General features: G+C 51.7%; 1 protein-coding gene across 1 annotated transcript in view; it reads right to left on the bottom strand.

Moving 5' to 3' along the window:
* LOC127191481 (nodal modulator 1) overlaps positions 1–21,211 on the bottom strand; it is a 56,023-nt gene that overhangs the window by 24,788 nt on the left and 10,024 nt on the right. Inside the window, exons 6-16 of the mRNA XM_051148595.1 lie at positions 18,290–18,362; positions 16,049–16,201; positions 14,834–14,971; positions 13,768–13,857; positions 10,345–10,450; positions 10,020–10,170; positions 5,846–6,020; positions 3,941–4,082; positions 3,425–3,556; positions 2,032–2,168; positions 520–607 (exon numbers count right to left, since the gene is read on the bottom strand). Coding sequence (XP_051004552.1) covers positions 520–607; positions 2,032–2,168; positions 3,425–3,556; positions 3,941–4,082; positions 5,846–6,020; positions 10,020–10,170; positions 10,345–10,450; positions 13,768–13,857; positions 14,834–14,971; positions 16,049–16,201; positions 18,290–18,362 — 1,385 coding nt within the window. The remainder of the gene's footprint in view (positions 1–519; positions 608–2,031; positions 2,169–3,424; positions 3,557–3,940; positions 4,083–5,845; positions 6,021–10,019; positions 10,171–10,344; positions 10,451–13,767; positions 13,858–14,833; positions 14,972–16,048; positions 16,202–18,289; positions 18,363–21,211) is intronic.

The following is a 21,211-nucleotide window of genomic DNA, read 5'->3' as shown; positions in this document are numbered from 1 at the left end:
TGTTACTCCTAAAGTCCAAAGATGGACACAATCCCAGTGTGCCTCAGATGGCAAGTAACAAACAGCTGCACACAGAAAAGGTACTGTGCACACACAACGGAATATTACTCAACAACAAAAAAGAGCGGAGCACCAGACACTACAGTGTGGCTCAACTCCAAGACTATGGTAAGTGTAAGTAGCCAAAGACCAGGATCAGCCCAGAGGCACAGACAGTGACTACACTGCTGCCAGTACAGGATGGTGCTGAGCACTGAACAACCTGGGAAGCATCTAGAAATAACAGATCATATATCTTAAGGGTGTGGACGTGGCTATTTGTGTGGTACCAGGGATAAGGCCAGGCCTTGGGCATGCTGGGTTGGTGCTCCACTGCTGGGCCTCAAAGTAGGTGACCTTCATGCTGTGTAAACTGTATTTCAACAAAGCCAGAGAGAGGCAGTGGAGGACTAGAGCATGGCAGGACACTGCTGCAAGGACAGGCCACGCTGGCCCCCGCGCTCCCGCCTCCAGGCTCACCCGGCTTGGACAGGCAGAAGCGGTTGACTCCTCGGGAGAGGTTGTAAATCCCCACATTCTCAGGGCCATTTCCATCCTGGTGAAACTCCTGTGGGGCCAAAGGCAACACAGTGGTGACTTATGGGGAGACTGGCACCACCATGACTGATGATATTTCTGTTTCTCAACCAGTCATTGGTTTAGTCCACTAATCATTCAAGCTCTGGGATGGCACAGGAAAACCGCAACCTTCAAAAAACTGATGACTAAAGTGTGCTATTTGCATTCGTTGTGTTTACAGAGTGCCTGCTATGGGACAGACTTGGGCCAGGGCCCTGGGAGGCATCTTGTCATGTTGCACCCCCTCCCCCACACCCTGGGGAGGGCAGGTGACCTTTTAATTTGGGAAATCAGAAAATCAACGATTCAACAAATGAACCAAATGGGTTCAGACAGGGATAAAGCCGGGAGTGATGGCGCACGCCTTTAATCCCGGTACTCCGGAGGCAAAGGCAGATGGATCTCTGTGAGTTCAAGGTCAGCCTGGTCTATAAAGTGAGTCCAGGACAGCCAAGGCTACACAGAGAAACCCTGTCTCAATAAAAGTGTTGAGTTGGCTGCACAGTTAGGAGGACCTGGCTTTGATTCCTACATGGATCCTCATAGCCGTCCTTAGCTCCACTAGGGGATCCAATGTCCTCCTCTACCTCACACTGCACGCTGCACACAGGCAATACAGACGTACATAGGCAAAAGACCCATATACACAAAATAAATGGAGAGGCCCGATCTCAAAACAGCAAACAAGCAAATAGACTAAGATTTAAGATGGTTTAAGGACTAGGAATACAGCTCAGCAATGAGTGCTTGCTCAGGGTGTTTGAAACCGTGGCTTTAGTCCCCAGAACTGCAAGAAGAAAATAAAAGCAGAATGAGAGAGAGAACAAGCGAGCAAGCGAGCAGGCTCTGCCCACGGGAAGCAACCTCAGCTGCACTTAGTGAACAGCGTCCTGGGTGCAGAAGGAAACCGTAAACACAGCAGCTCGCTGGGCCTCCCACCACCTGAGACGTGGGCACGAGGATCCCAACGCTACAGGAAGAACACAAGGGAGCTTGCTCAAGCACTGCCACACGCACCCTCCACAGCTGCCCCGCTGTAGCACTGCAGTGCTGAGGACGCCTTCCGTCGAAAGTGGGAACTCAGAAAATTGGCTTAACTGTCAGTATGAACTCTTGCTCTGCCAGGCTCTGGCAACTGCTGTAAGCCAGGCATTCCTTTTTAATTTGTGTGGGTGTGGGTGTGTGTTTGCACTCACGGGCATGTGCAAGCAAGTGCATGTGGGTATGCGCGCACGCGCGTGTGTGTGCATGTGTGCACTGCATGCATGTGTAGGTGAGAGGATAACTTGCAGGATTTGGTTCTTTCCTTGCATTGTGTGGGTCCCCGGCTTGGTAGCAAGCACTTTAATGAGCTGATCCATCTTGTCGGCCCCGCTGGGCACTCTCTCTGGGAGCCTTCAAAGCAGCACATACCAGAGTGATGGCATGTGAGAGAGCGCAGCGCAGCATGTAGCCCGTTTGCCTGAACTCCACTGCAGACACGTCGTCCTCCAGAACGTCCACTTCCAGACTTTTGTTCCTCCAGCACCAGTCCTCGTGCATGATGCTGACTGCAAGGCAAACACAGGCGCTTGGGCCACACACCACCACGTACCCGGGGACCTGCTAACTAGCGGGCGGCAATGATGGTGTGCACTGTGTCCCAGCGCTCTGAAGACTGAGGCAGGAGGAAGGAGAGTTTTAAACCAGCCTGGGCTCTAGAGTGAGACCCCGTCTGAAAAGAAAATACACTTTATATAGAAACACCTAGGCAGTCAACAGTGCTCAAGACAGGGCATGGCCAAAGGAAAACTGACACTAGTGGCCACTGTCACTACCAATAAACCAATAAGGAAATCCGTCTAGGCCAAAGATGCCAGGCTATAAGATATCCAGGGGTTGCCGGACTTTTTGTAAACATTTTCAACTGTTTGTATGATTTTTGTTGTTGTTGTTATGAAAACCGCTGCCCTGGCAGACCCTGAGCTCCTCAGCTCAGGAGATTCTCCCTCCCCAGCCTCCTGTCAGCTTTGCAGGTCTGCACTTCTAGACTCTGCCGGTGGACTGCAAGAAGCAACAGCCAGTATGTGCACACTATAAAAACAGGCAGCCAGCGCTCTGAATGGAGTTTGCCAGCTCTTTCCAAGACAGAAACCACAATCACCAGGGTGAGAAGTCTAGTCACTGCCACCAGCTGTCCACTCCTCAGAAACGAGGCACGAGCTGGCTTCCTGAGGGCGGAAGGACACCAGCCTGGGCTACTGCCCTACTGACCAGGCTCTGTACTTTGTGTGGTCTCTCCTTGAAAAAGGCTATTTTAGGGGCTGGAGAGATGGTTCAGCAGTTAAAAGCACTGTCTGCTCTTCCAGAGGTCCTGAGTTCAAATCCCAGCAACCACATGGTGGCCCACAACCATCTAAATGAGATCGGATGCCCTCTTCTAGCGGGAAGGCACACATGCAGGCAGAATACTATATTCATAATAAAGAAATAACTCTTAAAAATAGAAAAAGAAAAGGCTACTGTACCATTTCACAGATAAGGTAACAGAGTCTGGGGAGGAGAAAGAGTGACTGGCTGAGGTCACTCTAGAGCTAAGTGGCAGACACAAAAGCAAAAGTAATCATGCTCTCGCTGGCATTTAGACATAGAATGATTTATGCCAGGGGACCCTTCCCAGAGCACATGCAGAGCGGGACCTTTGTGACAAGAGGGTCTTATTTGCAGGTCCAGGTCCCAGGACAGAGTACACTGGGAAAGGCCTACAATAACTACAAAGGGGGCACAGGCTTGAGGTAACTCACGAACGCATCATGCTCCGCCTTACTTTTGTATTTCCCAGGCAGCACTTTGTCAAACGTGAAAGTCATAGAGTTGACCTTGCCAGAGAGCTGGAGGCTGCGTTTCTCACCCTGGCGGCTCAGGGACTGCAGGGTCACCAACAGGTCACCGCAGGTGTCTGTAGAGGAGAGACCAGAGGACCTCATGTGACTGGCAAGCTTCTGGGCGCTTAGCCTGAGCAACAAGGCCTGGCGCCGAGTTCAGAAAGCAAGCCTCTCAGCCTCCGAGAGCAGCTTTGGCCCTGTTTCCTCACAGTCAGTGCAGCAACCCAGTTCCCAGTTACCCCAAGGCCGTGGTCAGCAGTAGGCAATGACATTCTGGCAGAGAACCAGGCCCGCAGAGCCCCCATGCTACACCTCTGCCCCGCAGTGCCCCCACTGAGACAGGATGGAGCAGACCACCTTTACCTGCACCCTATTCACAAACGCCTGCTTCCGGTCCTCCCACCGCCTCCACCTCCGTTCTCTGAACTAGAGGCTCTTGCTTGCAGTTGACACCTTACCCAAACAGGAGACTTTTCCAGAAACAGATGCCAAAAACTGCATGAAGGCCACATCCATCACAGGCCTGTTGGTCACGGTGAGAGGGAACGTCTGCGGCTTCAGCATCAGCCCGGCTCTGGTCTCGGCCTCAGGTACCACCACCTGTGGGCACAAGACGCCAGGACAGCGGTTCTCGAGCTCGTGTCGTGGGGACCCCGGCCATGATTATTCCATTGCTACTTCATAACTCTAATTTTGCTACTGTTATGAATCATAACGTAAACAGATGTGTTTCCTGATGGCCTTAAGTGACCCCTGTGAAACGGTCATTTGACCCCCTAAAGGGGTCGCGAACCACACATTGAGAACCTCTGCACCAGCCGCTGCAGGGAGCAGCTCTTCCCCAGGCTGTGAGGCACTAGAATCTGGGCCTCAAACTAAGCAGATAGTGAAGGGCGCAGGCTCGCTTCCAGCCCAGGTGTGTATTCACAGCAAATATAAGAGCAATATTTCTATAGTAACACAATCCTAGCCAGGCTTGGCAGCACCAAGCTGAGGTAGAAGGAATACCCAAGCTCCAAGTCAACCTGGGCTGTGTGAAAATAAGTCTCAAAGAGAGAGAATGTCTCATGTCCCCAAGAGACACCTATAGAATCAGGTCATTCTCTTTTCCCATGTACTTGTTTTCTTGTGTGTTACTTTAAGACAGAGAATATGCAGCCGGACTAGCCTGAAATTCACACCCCTTCTACTTAGACGCCCCCACCCTCCTCACCTCCCCCCTAGCCCCTATCCCTCACCTCCCACCAAGCCGCACCACCCACCTACCCCCAGGGTCCCCCTCACCTCCTGGCCAGCCCCTACTCCCTCACCTCCCCTCCAGCCCCTACCCCTCACCCCCTAGGCCCCACCCCCTCATCTCCTCCCAGGCCCCACCCCCCTCTCCTCTCCCCCAGCCCCCACCTCCATGCAGGGATTGCATGTGTGTACCATCACACTTGGCTCCTTTTTCTGTGTGCCTTTCCCACGCTCAGAAAAGGGTGGGGAAGGGGACAGATGTCCCTTGTTTTATTGCCAGTAAGGAATTGCCCAACTTGGGGCTTCTGACAGAATCTTGGGAGGGTGCCGATGTGGCCACCTTCAGATGAGCTGGTCAGGTGACTACCAAGAACAGCTGTCTCCTACAGAATGACAGACCCACTCTAGAAGAGCCAGGCTTAGTGGACACTCCTAGGCCCACCTCACTAGAGCTGGGAGCACTACTGAGCTGACTGGCAAGCCCTGCCCGTGACCCGAACATGGCTCTCCAAAGTGATCAGGGCCTGCTGTGCTAGGCTAACAGGCAGGCTCCCTGGGGCCTGCTGGCTGTCCTGGAGTCAGGGTGAGGAAGTTCCTCCCTGGTCCGGCCAAGCTCTCAGAAGCCTGTACCACGAAGTCCAGGAAGGTCCAAGAGGGCCCAAGCTCGCTCCTAAGCCTGCACACACCTAGTGAGAAAAGTCAGGTGTCTGCCAGTCCCCAGCACTCACATGCAGGAAGGAGGACACTTTGGGAGCCAGGAACAGAAAGGCTCCTTACTGTACCCCACGGTGGCTCTTTTTTTTTTTTTTTTTTTTTTTTGTTTGTTTGTTTGTTTTTTTCGAGACAGGGTTTCTCTGTGTAGCCTTGGCCATCCTGGACTCACTTTGTAGACCAGGCTGGCCTCGAACTCACAGCGATCTGCCTGCCTCTGCCTCCCGAGTGCTGGGATTAAAGGCGTGCGCCACCACGCCCAGCCCCACGGTGGCTCTTAACACTCTGGAAAACCCTTGCTTTTTCTGAGTTTTGGGGTGGAGGTGTGAGTGTGGAGGCTTGAGGGCACCCTGGGTGTTGTTTGCTCAGGAGCCCCCTTCCCAGCCCTGACATCTTAAACCAAACACATCACCTACCTGGACTTTGTAGCTCCCTGGTTTTGCTTTAAAGCAAAAGGACCCATGCGCATCAGTCTCCACGGTGACCAAAGGCTTGTCTTTGTCTTGAGACGACAGGACCACTTTGTATTTACTCATCTGCTTGGCGGTGTCGGGGGAGCGGATGATGGATATCTGACCACAGATGCTGAACCTGCAACCGGAATCCTGGTCATTCCAGTGAGACTCAAATGCGCAGGGCAGGCTCCCGGCAACCCTGAGACTAGATCCTCTAGCGGCCTTTGTGCCCACTGCAGACTTTGTGATGTTCACTTTAGAGATCCTCCTGCAAAAGTGTGCAGCTGGGGCCCAGAGCAGGGCTGTGTGTGCCCTGGGTAACATGTGCCCCCTTTTCCCCCCTCCTGAATGCTGCTGAAGCCATTGCAGGAAATCTGCAGGTAATAAAAATGTTTCAGGTAACTAGATCGCTATGGTAACTTAGGCTAACCCTAAAAAAGGAAGAACTGTCAGCTGTCTGCAAAACAAGACCATCAAACTACCAAAGAGTCTGCCTCATCCGTGGTTAGACGCCACATGTGGTAAGAGCAAGTGCAAAGTTGAAACAAACACTTCAGGATTTGAGAGACACAGGGGCCTCTCAAAAAGTTAGAAAAACTCAGATTCCAGCTCCCAGATGAGCAGGTCCAGGCGCCGCCAGAGAAGACCGGCAGGGGTGCCATCAGGCCTTGCTCCCCAGTCCATCTGTGGTGGGTGAGGTACGACACCGCCTGGAGGCCACTCATCTCTCCAGCTCACTAAAGGCTCCACCGTCTCATCTTAACCTATCACTGGCGAGAAACATCAGCTGAACTTTCTGCCTCTGACAGTCACGGGCTAAGTGTTGGAGAACCAACTAGACAATCGTGGTGTGTGGCGGTCAGTCACCTCTTGTGCCCACAGGCCACCTCAGGCTCACCACCTGCTTCTGCATGAACTGTCATCCAAGGAAGGTTTCTACATTAACTGGTTAAAAGAAAAAATCAGGGCTGCAGAGATGCTCAGCAGTTAAAAGTACACCCTACTCCCCAGAGGAGCCTGGTTCAATTCCCAGCACCCACCTAAGGGGGTCCCCAAGCACCTGAAACTCCTTTTGGTCCCAAAGACATTGAGGACAAATGGCTAAGGTGCCTAAAACATATCAAGTCGGCAGATGCTGGCTGCCAGGCTCTCCAGCCAGGCTAGCCCAGCTCTTCCCATGTCCTGGCTCCTCCAGCACCGCCCACCCGCTCCACCACTCCCAGTCCCCAGCTTCTCCTTCCTTACAGAACCCAGACATTTTGGCTCTATGAGAACCCACATGCTCTCCTTGTTCTCTTGCCCCGTCCCCTTCACTCCTTCTGCGCCCCGCCCCTCCCCTCCTGCCCCCTGCAACCAGGCTGTGTGGCTATGTTCAGTCTAGGCTTGTCTATTCTCTCCTCCAACTCTAGGAAATCTGACACCCTTTACTGGCCTCCATGGGTACCCATTTACATACATGTACCCCCCCACACCCCCACACACACTTATGCATACACACCAGAAATAAAAACTAATTTAAATGGAAAAGAAATAAATCATGGGTCAGGAAGCTGATTCAGTGAGTAAAGGAATTTGGTTATTTGCTATTTGCTGACAAGCCTGACAAACCTGAGTTCAATCCCAGAGACCCATACAGTGGAGAAAGAGAGCCGTTTCCATGTGAGTGCCATGCATGCATGAGAAGGTGAGGAGATGGCTCAGCAGTTAAGAACACTGGCTGTACTTGCAGAGGACCCAGGTTTGTTCCCAGCACCCACATGGCAGCTCCCAACTGTCTGCAACTCCAGTTCCAGATGCTCTGATGCCCTCTTCTGCCCTATGAGGGCACGGCACAGACATGGTGTATAGATATACATACAGGCAAGACACACTCATATATATAAAATAAATATAAGAAACTTTAAAAATTTTTTAAATGTAAAAAAAATTTAATGTATTTTTATAATAATTTAAAAATTAAATAAACAAAAGAAAGGTAAGAAATTCAGGCTGGGGTGAAGTTCGGTGGTAGTGCATTTGCCTACATAGGTTTGATCCCAACACCATCCAAAAATAAATGTAAATGTGCTGGTTGGTCCCTGGGTCCTCCAAGAAATCATCAACTTTCCAAAGATGTTCAAATGTCATTTTTTCTCACTTAGGTTTAAATACTACACTTTAAATAAAAAATTGCTTAGCTATACACTCAAAAACAAGGCTGGGGCCTGCCAGTGCGTGCCTAGACTTTCTAAACTGATCATTTATCAAGCGTACCTGCTTCTCATTCACAGCCCCACCAGCGCCCAACTCTAAGGCATGCCTCACCTCCATCTTCTCCAAAGCACCGCCACAGGCTCCTACCTGCACCTCTGCCAGCACCCTGGCTTCCCACCAACTCCTACCCACCCCAGCAGCCAGAAAGAAAAGGATTTAAACATCGCATCTCTACCGCATCCTGCTGCCCCCATAGCCTCAATGGGCAACAATGTCCCTGTACTGCAGGTCCAAAGGCCTCTGCCTCACTGGCTCAGTTCCTTCCACCCCGCCCCTCCCCTCTAAGCCTTGCACCTTCTTTCCCACGGTCCTCCAAAGGCCTCAGAGCTACCACCCCCCACCCCAATCTACGTAAGGTCTTCTCAGAGCAGCCCAATCTCTTGCTGGCATAATTCAAACTTGCAGGCATCTCTCTCTGGCCATCTCCCCGGGAAGCTGACGGCCCTGTCTTTACCATTTGGTTCGATTACTTGTTACATCGCCCAAAAAACAGCTGCACAGAGCTGCTCACGGGAGTCCGCAGGTAGTGCTTGCTTACCAAGTGAGCTGCTTGCTTACCTAGTGTGGATTTTCCAGCACACAAGCAGAGAGGGGAGGGGAAAAAGACTTGAATCCAAGAATTACTTTTCTAAGGATGATTTACTTCCTGGTCTTTTAGAGCTGAGGGTCACTGTGCATCTTTGGTGACAAGGCTTGTGGACTCTGTCTATGTGGGCTCTGCTCCCAGCATTGTCGCTGGTAGCCACCTTGTCCCAAACACTTACTTTCTTAGCTCCTGTGGCCTCACCCAGGTAGGCTCCCCAGCCCACCCCTGCAACGCTGGCATTCCACTTCCAGCTGCCAATCATCAGGATGTACACAGATCCAAGCATCTGGGACAGTGTGCCACCTAGTGGTCATGTGACGCCAAACCTGAACCCTCATCAGCAGTGCACAGGTCCTTGATATGCACATAATCAGTGACTAAGTGAGGAACTCTGCCAATGGCCAGAAACACTTCCCAGTACACCTCCGCATCTATCTACCACCAAACCCACAGAGGCTTCCAGGGTCAGCCAAGGAAAGCGCTCACAGGGAAGGCCAACTTCAAAGAGCCTTTTCTAACATACACAGATGGATGGATGGATGGATGGATGGATGTTTAGATAGATAGAGAGAGAGAGAGAGAAAGAGACAGACAGAGAGAGACAGAGATAGACAGACAGACAGACAGACAGACAGACAGACAGACAGACAGACAGACAGGCAACCTTCTTCCACCATGTGGCTCCCAAGGACCAAATTCAATCATTAGGCTTGGCAGAAAGCTCACTACCATCTTGTCGGCCCTTCTTTTCCTACCTTAGCAAACCCTTTAACTTGAAAGGAAAAGAAAACAGCGTTAAGTGTCCAACATGTAAGAGCCTGCAGCCCTCATCTTTCCAAAAGAAAGGCGGCCTGACTCTCAACAGCTGTCAGAAATGGATGTGACTCCTAGGCAGAAACAGAGGCAGATCAAAGCTCACTTTCTTCTCCACTGCTGCCCCGGGGGAGCTGGGACGCACCCAGGACTGTGCTCAGCCTGTGTGCAAGCTAGCTTTATGTCAAGGTGACGCATGCTGGTGCCATTTGGGAAGAGGAAACCTCAACTGAGAAAGCGGCCCCACCACACTGGCCTGTGGGCAAGCCTGTGGTTCATCTTGACTGACACTGACGTGGGAGGGCCCAGCCCACTGAGAGCGGTGCCACCCCCTAGACAGGTTGTCTAAGAAAGGAGGCTGAGCAAGCCAGCAAGCAACCCTCACGGCCTGTGTACACCAAATAAACCCTTTCCTCCTCAGGCTGTTTCAGGTCCTGCTGTCTCCTCACAGCAATCCAACCCCTAACCAGACGGCACGCTCACCCTGTGGCGATGAGGTCGGCTAGCTGCGGGGTGTTGGGTGCAATCTTGATAGTGACCATCTCAAAGTAGAGGTGTTCCTTCTGGGCATGGATGGTGTACGTGCCTGTGGTGATGTTCTCCAGGCGGAAGGAGCCATCGGCTTTCGTTTTAACTGTGAAGCCAAAGTACGTGAACAAAAGATGAGCGCCCCCAAGGCTTGTACCCCAACAGGTACATGAACGTATAGCACTTTGATAAGGCCCCCGACATTGTCCCTTGTGTCTGTATCATTCCATGATGCGAAACAAGCCCTCTGAGCAGACTCAGGACCACCATGGCCACCTACCTTTAATCTGGTTGTTCAGGGTGACCACAGCCTCTGGGACGCCTTCTCCTTCAGGTCCATTCAATACTCTCCCAGTGACAGAGAAGCCCATGACATGGAACACGGGCTGCGAAGGGAAGAATAGAAGGTGTTCACATGACCATGCCACCAGGATCCCTCCTGCCTAGCACATGGTCCATGTGCTGGCCCCCTCGCCTCCCTCTCAGCCCTGTCTCCCTCACAGCCTCTGTCTTCTCAGCTGCATTTCCCAGGCACGAAGTTAGCCTGCAGTTGTGTGCTTGCCCAGCCCTGCCCTCACCTGCCCCGCCCCACCATCCATATGTCCCCATTTTGGTAAACCCGACCCATCTCCAGCCTCTCAAACACAAACCACAAAGCCTGGGACCCCTGGCTTGTCCCTTCGGCATCACCCGAAGCCCCCAGCCTATTTCACCAATATCTCCTAAGAGCGATGGCCCACTCTCCCTTTCAAAGGCCGAGAGTCCTCACCTGACAGCCAGAACCCAGGCCTAGACAGGTTCCTTCCAACTCAGCTTCCTCTCGAGTGGCTCCACACAGCCCTGGGCCTTGTCTGTGTGTGCCCTGCCCACTGGGAGCACTGAACCTGGGCTCTCCCAGGACACACTCAGCTCCAAGGCCACTGACACTTGGTTCCTCAAGTGAGACACCAGCAACCTAATTCTGTATCTTCATCAAACTCTGCAGGGCCTAAATGCCTGTTCAATCTCCTCCTTCTCCTCCTCTCATTGAAATGTAGACTTTGTAGGCTCAATGGAGCCTGTCCTAGCTCAGCTACCTGGTACACTGCAACACTCAGTAAGTGCCTCTTGGCTGGGCATATGCAGGCACTATCTGAAGGAGAGCCTGAAAGTGGGATCATTTTAGCCAGGCACAACAGCACACTCACACTTACAATGCAAGCACCAGGTGTAACTGTGCAGGGCATGGTGATCCACACCTGTGATCTCAGCATTCGGGCACACACCTGTGGTCTTAGTACTCAGGAGGCCCACACCTGTGATCTCAGCACTGAGGAGGCTCACACCTGTCATCTTAGCACTCAGGAGGCACACACCTGTGACTCTGGTAGCACACACCTGTGATCTCATCTCAGCACTCAGAAGGTACACACCTGTCATCTAAGCACTTAGGAGGTACACACCTGTGATCTCAGCACTCAGGCACACACACCTGTGATCTCAGGAGGCACACTCCTGTGGTTTTAGTACTCAGGAGGCACACACCTGTGATCTCAGCACTCAGGAGGCTCACATCTGTCGTCTTAGCACTCAGGAGGCACACACCTGTGACCTCAGCACTCTGGTAGCACACACCTGTGATCTCATCTCAGCACTCAGAAGGTACACACCTGTCATCTCAGCACTCAGGAGGCACACATCTCAGCACTCAGGAGGCACATACCTGTCATCTTAGCACTCAGGAGGCACACACCTGTGACCTCAGCACTCTGGTAGCACACACCTGTGATCTCATCTCAGCACTCAGTAGGCACACACCTGTCATCTAAGCACTCAGGAGGCATACAACTGTGATCTCAGTACTCAGGCACACATACCTGTCATCTCAGCACTCAGGAGGCACACATCTGTCATCTCAGCACTCAGGAGGCACACACCTGTCATCTCAGCACTCAGGAGGCACACACCTGTCATCTCAGCACTCAGGAGGCACACGCCTGTCATCTCAGCACTCAGGAGGCACACACCTGTCACCTCAGCATTCAGGAGGCACATGCCTGTCATCTCAGCACATGCCTGTCATCTCAGCACTCAGGAGGCACACACCTGTGTTCTCAGCACTCAGGAGGCACACACCTGTGGTCTTAGCACTCAGGAGGCACACACCTGTCATCTAAGCACTCAGGAGGCAAATGCCTGTCATCTCAGCACTCAGGAGGCACACACCTGCCATCTCAGCACTCAGGTGGCCAGGAGGATCAGAAGTTTAAGGCCAGCCTGGAACACACAGTGGTACTTTCTCAAAACAAAAAAGGGAGAGTGTGTAGGGGAGGGAAAAATAAGAAAATGGCTTCCTTTTTTATTCAGGGAAAATCCTTCTGTAAATAAATGATAAGTCATCTATGATTCCCTTATTAATTCATTCACATATCCAACAAATGTTATCTAAGACGCTTACTATGTGCCAGGTGCTGAAGTACACATGTGAGGTTGGGATGCTTCCTGGCCTGATGGAACATTCTAGGCCCTCACTTGAAACTCCAAGTTCTACCTGTTAAAACTTACATTTGCCCTCCACCTGCCCAAGTACCTGCTGCACCCTTCCTGAATGGTTTTACAGGTAAGATCAGCTCAAGGCTCAATTCCCAGGCCCCCTGTTTCTGCAGTCAGATGCCCTACGCAATCTTAGAAGGAGGGGCCAGCTCCCTTGACTCTGTGATGTCTTAGCAGACTGCTTTTCAGTACATTATGAAACACAGAGAATGACTTCTCACTAACTAACCCAGGTGCCCTTGGGTGCTTCCTCTTTGTTGCAAGCTGCCAACAGGGGCCACCTATCAGTCCTGTCACTAAACAGGCAGAAAAACGATAAAAGCACAGTTACCATGCTTTCTGAACACCTCGGCACTGCCCATGCTCCCTGTGCTCATGTGGTTGCTGCCCTGGCCCTGTAACTGCCTCCAGGATTCCACACCGGCCCAGGCCCGCCGCCTTCCTCATCGCACCTCTCCTCAGCAGCACCCAAGCACAGCAGTGTAAGAAGAAAGTTCCCAGAAGCTCTGCGCTATCACCTCTCCACTCCTCTGCTCTCACTTCCCTTCCATGCCCCTCCCCCTCCCTTCCTCCTCCCCCTCCCTTCATCCCCTCTACTCCAGCTTCCCTGGGCTCCTCACCCCTCCCAGAGCCTCAGACTGTCCAGGCACACTCCCGCCTTGAGGCCTTTGCATTCACCACAAGGCCTAGGTATAACTCTCCTGCTCCCCTATGACTGCAACTCAGTCACCTTCAGAGAGGCCTCCTGACATACGATGCAGCCCTGAACCCCTGCCCTGAACTGTATGCCCCTCCTTCTGTCCCAGAGAGCGCTACCACCTTCTAAACACACTAACGTGTTTATCTAAACAGGCACTGGCTCCTCGCATCACTTAAAAGTAGCTTCCAGAAAGACTGTTGAGCTGTTAGGCCCCTTCTGAACAGCCAACATGGAACAGAACTCAAGACATCTCGCTGAAAGGCAAGACTGGCCATGGCCCTAGCTAGCTCTGCTCAAGATGAAGATGCTGTGTAAGAGAGGGGGGCTATCCAGTGGGCCCCAGGCTCTGGCATGAAGTCCCACTTCCTCCGATAGCCGTTCTGGGCAGATGCTGATGTGCACGTGTCTGCAACATCTGTGCCCTGGGCTGGGACCCCAAACACCTGTCTCCAGAGCACTGGGAGGCCTCACCTCGATTCTCAGGCTGTCGTGCTCCACGGTGAAGTCGAGCCTGGAAGGTGCCACGTCGAAGGTGATCCTCTCCCCTCTGTAGAACGGCACCTAGGAGGAAGGGCCTGGTAACTCCGAGGAACCTACAGCCCAGTGCTGCCATCAGGATTCACGTAGGTCTAACAGTGAGAACAGCCCAGAGGCCCAGCTGCTGGTCGCAGCTGCTGATGGTCTGATGGGAAGCCCTGCGCTCTACCGTGACAGAGGGGCCCCTTCTGCCCAGTGCAAACACATGTGCAAGTGTTTCTCACTGCAGAGCCGTTCAGGTGCTGGAGTCCCTGCATGTGCATCCTAAGACACCTAGTGGGCAGGTCCAAGTCTGAATCCAAGATCCAGTACATCTCATGCCTTACAGAGACACGGGCTGATGGCAAACTTAACAGTGCCCTTAGAATTTAGTGTTTTAGGTCTGGGGTTTGTAGTTTAAGGGACACTCAATCGATCCCTGCCAGGCCAAGTGTGCATGGATGACAGGCCTACCATCTGGTTGTTCAGTATCTGTTATTCATTTGAATCTTAAGCTCCCCCAAAGGCCCATATGCTAACACGTCTCAGGATAGCTATGGATGTGGCCAACACATCTGGAGACAAGTAAGGTCATAACGCAAAGTTGAAGGGCTAGCCACTCCTGCGCTAGAGGCATGCTTGTCAGCAGTGCGCGGAGGGTGCTGGCGGCTTCAGGAGCCAGGGCCTGATGGAAGGAAGTTATACCACGGGCAGCATGCCCTTGAAGTCATGTCAATGTCCCAGCCCTTCTGCTCCCCCCAATTTTGTGCACCCCAGCCTCCATGAAGTGAACAGGTTTCCGCTACCACGGGCTTTGACCGCACCCTACAGCTTCACCTCAGCCCCTAAAGCAAAAGGGCCGTCAGGCAGGGACTGAAACCACCATCCAAGGCAAACCTTTGTCCCTTCAGTTTGATTTACCTCAAGGTGTGTGTCATCATTTGGAAAGCTGACTCACACAACACCCAAAGGCTCTTATCAAACCATCTTGTACCGAACAGATAGAGAGCCACTCACTCACCACAGTGTAGCCCCCACTCGGCAAGGAATAGAAAGAAAACGAGCCGTCTTCTTTGGAGACCGCGTAGCACAGATAAACCAGGCTCTCATCTGGAGGCTGGAAGCCAGACACTGGGGACACGTTGCAGCCCAGGACGTCCTGCGTGAGGGAAGAAGAGATGGGCCTGTTCCATGTCCCTGTTCCGAGTACTCAACAGCCAACTTATAGAGGTCAATGCATGGGTTCCTCAAGGCAGGGGATCCATGCAGGCAAGGGAAGCCAGCTTCAGAAGCTAAAGATGGGCAGTCTTCTAAGGAAACATGCCGAGGCTCCACCCTCAACAATAAAGAAACTGGCCGAGGAAGGGAAGTGACACATTCAAGATGCCACAGAGCAAAGGGTGTTTGTCAGAACCTGACACTGTGTGAACCTCCTCAAAATCCAGGTGCCCCTTGGGGCTGGAGAGATGGCTCAGTGGTTAAGAGCACTATCTGCTCTTCCAAAGGACTTGGGTTCAATTTCCAGCTCCCACATGGCAGCTCACAACTGTCTGTAATTCCAGTTCCAAGGGATCTGACACTGATACATATAAAATAAAGTTTAATAAATTATTTTTTTAAGAAAATCCGGGTGCCCCCCAACCCCATGGTCTAACGGTATAGACAGTCATTTCTGACCTGGAATCCTTAAACATCCAGGTCACAAACCAACAGTCACTGGTATGCTCAGTGATGGGCCCCAGCCTGCCACCCGCACCCCCTGACACAAACCAACAGTCACTGGTATGCTCAGTGATGGGCCCCAGCCTGCCACCTGCACCCCCTGACACAAACCAACAGTCACTGGTATGCTCAGTGATGGGCCCCAGCCTGCCACCCGCATCCCCTGACACAAACCAACAGTCACTGGTATGCTCAGTGATGGGCCCCAGCCTGCCACCCGCATCCCCTGACACAAACCAACAGTCCACTGGTATGCTCAGTGATGGGCCCCAGCCTGCCACCCGCATCCCCTGACACAAACCAACAGTCACTGGTATGCTCAGTGATGGGCCCCAGCCTGCCACCCGCATCCCCTGACACAAACCAACAGTCACTGGTATGCTCAGTGATGGGCCCCAGCCTGCCACCCGCACCCCCTGACACAAACCAACAGTCACTGGTATGCTCAGTGATGGACCCCAGCCTGCCACCCGCACCCCCTGATCTTGGTTCTTTACTTTTCTACGCTTCTTACCTCTTTGTTCACTAAAGAAGAAAAGAGAAGAAACTTCACCCCTTTCATGGGCTCCCCGTCGCTGCGGACAGAGCCGGATACGTTATAGCCAGACACCGTGAGGGGACCGGCTGCGTTAGCATTGGAGTTCGTCACACGCACTGTGGTGCTGGCCTAGAACAGGAAGAGGTCTTGGCTTCAACAGCACTGAACCCTGACAAGCCAACCCAGTGGCTGACGCCAGCAGTCCCCACATTGGGACGCTGAGGTAGGAAAATCATTGTGAATTTGAGGCCGGTTTGGGCTACAGTGCAACAATCTCAAAAAGAAACAGACATAAATAAATAAGTAAATAAATAAATAAAAACCCTTTCAGAACACCCAAATTTGAACTAAAAAAAGGCAGTATAAGCCAGGTGCGGTGGTGCACATCTTTAATCCCAGTACTCAGGAGGCAGAGACAGGGGGATTGCTGAGTTTGAGGCCAGCCTGGTCTACAAGGCCAGTCCACTAGACAGAGAAACCATCTCAAAAAAACAGAAAAAAAAAAAAGGGAAGAATCAACAACAACAACAAAAGTCTACATATATGTCTAATCACACCTGGCTGAAGCAACAGAGAAGCCACAGCCAAGTAGAGAGTGATGCAGCTGCTGTGGGCTCTGTGTTGAGAGCAGGTGTGAACATGCCGCGGACCACATGTGGCGCTCAGAGGACAGCCCGGACAGTCAGTCCTAGCCTTCCACCTTGTTTGAGGCAGAGCGGCTGGTGGTTTCAGCTGTGTATGTGAGACTGGGAGACCCAGGAGCTAAAGGGGATTCCCCTGTGCCCGCAGACTGCAGATGCATCCGCCACAGACTCATCCCTTACACGGGCTTTGCGATCCAAACTCGGGTCACCAGGTTTGCGTGGCAAGCACTTTACCCACCGAGCCATCTCCCTCTACTCAAAACGGAATGAAGAGAAGTAGAGTGACATGGAAGCAGGTCCTGTGTGTGGTGACTCTGCTCTGACAGGTCCCCTCCTTCCAGAATTGCTTTGCTCCCATTCCTTCATGTTCTTCTTATAGCCTGACTTCTTTTCAAATTAAAATGATCTATTTGTTGGGGGAGGGGTGCCGGCCACAGTGTGCATAAGAGGTTGGAGAACAACTAGGAGTCTCTCCTTCCACCACGCGGGCCCCAGGGATCAAACTCGGGTCTTTAGGCTTGGCAGCAAGCACTTTACCCCAGCCCCCCTCCCAGTTTGTTCTGTATTGAGCAAGCTGGTTTCTCCCCTTTTTACTGCTGCACTGAGGCTTCATACAAAATGCAATCCCCAGAAACTGAGCAATGCCCCTCCTAACCCAAAACCTGACAGAGACAAAGACAAAGCCAGAACCCCTGCTCCCTCGGGGTCACCAACATCCCATGACAGGACAGAACCGAGGCCACAGGCACTGTCCCTCAGTGACTGTTAGCCTCACTTATAGCATCATGCTCTATTTTTATTTTTATACAAAAATATTTAATTAATATTTTTGAAACCAGCCCTTATATGAGATTTCAAATGTTCATAATCTTTAGATATTCTTTGGGTTTTTGGGTTGTTTTATTTTGAGACAGGATCTCAATTATAGCAAAGGCTGGTCTAAACCACTATGTGGCTCAGGCTGGCCAAAACCTCACAGCGAGCCTCCTGCTCCAGCGTCCGAGTACTAGAATCCCAGGTGCAAGTCATTTAGCCTTGCTCTGATGCTCTTTCAATGAATGCTGCTAACATCTCAACCACTTTTGATTAAAAATTCAAATACAAAGCAGAACAAAAGATGAAAATTTAAACCAGCAAGGAAATCATTGCTTTTTCTCTCCTTGAAACAAGGAGTTTTCTCCGGCTCACACACCCGCCTCGCTGCTGCTGCTGCTGCCACCACTCAGGATGCGAAGGCCCACAGCCTGTTCTCCCCTTAACAACCAAGGCCCTTTGAGAGAGCTCACTCTATTCGAGTGTATAGACAACAGGCCTCTAGAATAGTTAGCATATTTGTAGCTCTCTGTTTTGGACAGAAAAAAACCAAAACAAAACAAAATTCACTGGGAATTTCTGGTGTTGCCTTAGCACAAACCAGGGACAGTGGATGGTGGGGGGCTTCACAATACTGTCACCCAGAAAAGAAACCAGCGGCAGAGGCAGCCCTGCACAGGGGAGTTAGCCCGGTATCGCCCCCACATCTGCTCCCAAACAACAGCGCCATGGTGCAGTCACACCACAGGTCACAGCTCACCTCCTTCAGCGCCCAGGTTGGGTGAGTCGCCAGGATTTCATAATCTCCAGGAAGAACTTTAAAAAACGCGAACCTAAGAAACAGAACAGCGCTCACTCACCCCGCGTCTTAGACAGGGACCACGTGGGAGTTAGTGTAAGCTTCCAATAGCTACTCCATCCCGTTCTGTCCACACCGCTCACTGAACACGCCCCGGGTGCCAGGGGGCAGAGAGAGCCGCTCTGTACAGAGGGCCCCGTCACGCCCCACCCCCAGCGTCTCCAGGAGGCCTGGTGTAAGCTCGTGATCAGGCTGGTGTGAGCCGGAAGGAGAGGGGAGGGGAAACATCTAAGAGCTGCGAAGGGGAAGGGAGGAGCTGTGTGGAAGGAAGAGAGCAAACCCCAGGCTGAGGCAGACAGCTGACATGAGAGGATACTAGGGCCAGGCATGGCAACGTGCACTGTAATTCCTGTGTTCAGGAGGCTGAGACAGGAGAATTGGAAATTTAAGGGTAGGGGCTAGAGAGATGTTTCAGAGGCTCTTCCAGGGGACCCACGTTTGGTCCCATAACTGTAGGTAATTCCAGTTCTAAGGGACCCAATGTTCTCTTCCGCCTTTCATATGTAGCAGGCATGCAGTGCTGTCCAGCAGATATGCAGGCAGGGCACCCAGACATAGTTTTTACACACACACACACACACATATAAATGTGTGTATGTATGTATGTGTATACATACATTCATACATACATACATACATATTTCCACCCCTCAAGGCCAGCCTGGACTACACTGTGACCCCGTCACCCAAAACAAAACAAAAGATGACACTGAGTGTGCTGTTATGAGCTGACAAGCTCTGGCCCCTGCGTTAAAGGGTTAGACCTGCTGCCTGTTGTCTGAACGAGGACAAGCCACCTGAGTTCTTTCTCAGAGCAACTGTGAGGAAGCCTTCAGCCAATAAGCAGAATTCCAGGGACTCCAGGTAAACTAAGGCCACAGCCAGCTGAGCTGGGGCTGCAAACACTACAGCCCAAGTCCTAGCAGGCGCCACCTGAACAAGGCCCCTGCCAATCAGAAGCTGGCTCTGGCACAAGGCACTCTCCACAGGCAGCATCTGTGTTCTCCCAGGGTCTGTCAAATGACGGCTGGCCAGCGCTTTGTCGCACTTTGCTACAATAAAGCTGACCGGGCCGCTGACTTCTGGCATTAAGACTTAGTCTTCCTACTCCCTGCTTACGACAAGGGCAGAGGGTATGGTAGCTCCAGTAAGGTCTGGAACAAACTACAGCTGGGGCACCCCTCGTTTGAACATCAGAAATCCAAAATCCAAAATCCAGCTGGGTGTGGTGGCACACACCTCTAATCCCAGCACACGGGAGGCAGAGGCAGGCAGATCTCTGTGAGTCCAAGGCCAGCCTGGTGCACAAAATGAGTCCAGGACAGCCAGGGCTTTGTTAAAGAAAGAAATCCTACCTAAAAAAAAAAAAAAAAAAAAAAAAAAAGCCAAAATCCAGAACTTTTAAAATACCGATTATTATGCCACAAAAGCAGAGAATTGCATACCATGAGACTGTTTTATGTAAAAATTACTTAAAATTCTGTATGAGAGGGCTGGAGAGATGGCTCAGAGGTTAAGAGCACTGGCTGTTCTTCCAGAGGTCCTGAGTCCAATTTCCAGCAACCACAAGGTGGCTCACAACCATCTAAAATATGATCTTCTGGCCTGCAGGGGTACATGGAGGCAGAGCACTATATACATAATAAATAAATAAATAAAATTCCATATGAGTAGCTTCGGCCTGAATGCTTAAGATGTGCAGCAGATGTAAATGGAGTTAATGTTCAGAAAACACGGCTCCCCAGTGCATGCTCAGAGCTGGGGCTCTGGGAAGTGACTGCATCAGGGGGGCTTGGGCTGAAACCACAGATCAGCCTGCTGATGGAGTCAGGGTGGGATGAGCTATTGGGAGGTAGTGGGATGTGGTGGGAGGGACCTCACCACAGGAAGTGTGTCACTGATGCAGGGGGTGGAGCCTCACCACAGGAAGCATGTCACTAGGGTAGAGGGCATTACTGCACGAAGTGCATCACTGGGGTAGGGGGGCCCAAACATGAAGGCTAAGTGACAAAGGTCTGAAACCATTGGCCAAATAGTGTCAGTGTGCTTATCGGCACTAAGAAACTAAGACACTGCATGTAAGAAAACATTGCAAATTCTGGAAAAGCCCACATCAGAGGCCCTTCTGGTCCCAGGAACCTGGCTGAGGGACCTGGACCAGGCACCGATCAGGGAGAAACATCAACAAAGGTAGTCTGTAAGATGCATGGCACAGTAGAAGCTATGAACTTCAGTCCCTGTTTTGGTTGGGTTTTGTGTACTGAACTAATAATGCTCTGAATGTTTTCCAAAGTATCAGCTCCAGTAATCCCAGTGTTAATCCTGACTCATGTGCTAACAGTCACAGCTGAACTCTCCCCGCTGCACAGTTCAACTCAACAGCCCTTTAATTTTCATTCTGCAACGAGAACTAAATAACCATCAGGTCCAACTACTGGATAATTTCCATGTAAATGAAAAAATATTGTCTTTAAACCCTAACTGTGTTGACCTTGGTCAGCTCCAAGATGGGCAAGCTGAAACAAGTATGGTCTCCCCAGTGACCTCTACAAATTGGAAAATCAAAGCATTTGCCCCAAGTCAAAGAGCGAAGAGAGGTGCCCGGATTCAAAGCCAGGCTAATGGGCTCCACAGCCCACCGCAAGGGCTAAGTGCACCCCAGGCCTTGAGCACCGCCGTTACAGACAGTACCTGATAGTCAATCGCCCACCTCCTGAACAGGGGGTCAGACACCCCATTTCAAGAGGCACTTGGGTTTGGAAAGCATGAACTTGCTTAAGAGGCCAGATCAGGATCTGAGCCCAGGCCCCCCTCAACCCAAAG

Source organism: Acomys russatus, chromosome 7 (assembly GCF_903995435.1).
Source record: "Acomys russatus chromosome 7, mAcoRus1.1, whole genome shotgun sequence".
Classification (NCBI taxonomy): Eukaryota; Metazoa; Chordata; class Mammalia; order Rodentia; family Muridae; genus Acomys; species Acomys russatus.
Note: the sequence above shows the minus strand (reverse complement) of the source record. Positions and strands in the feature narration are given on the sequence as shown.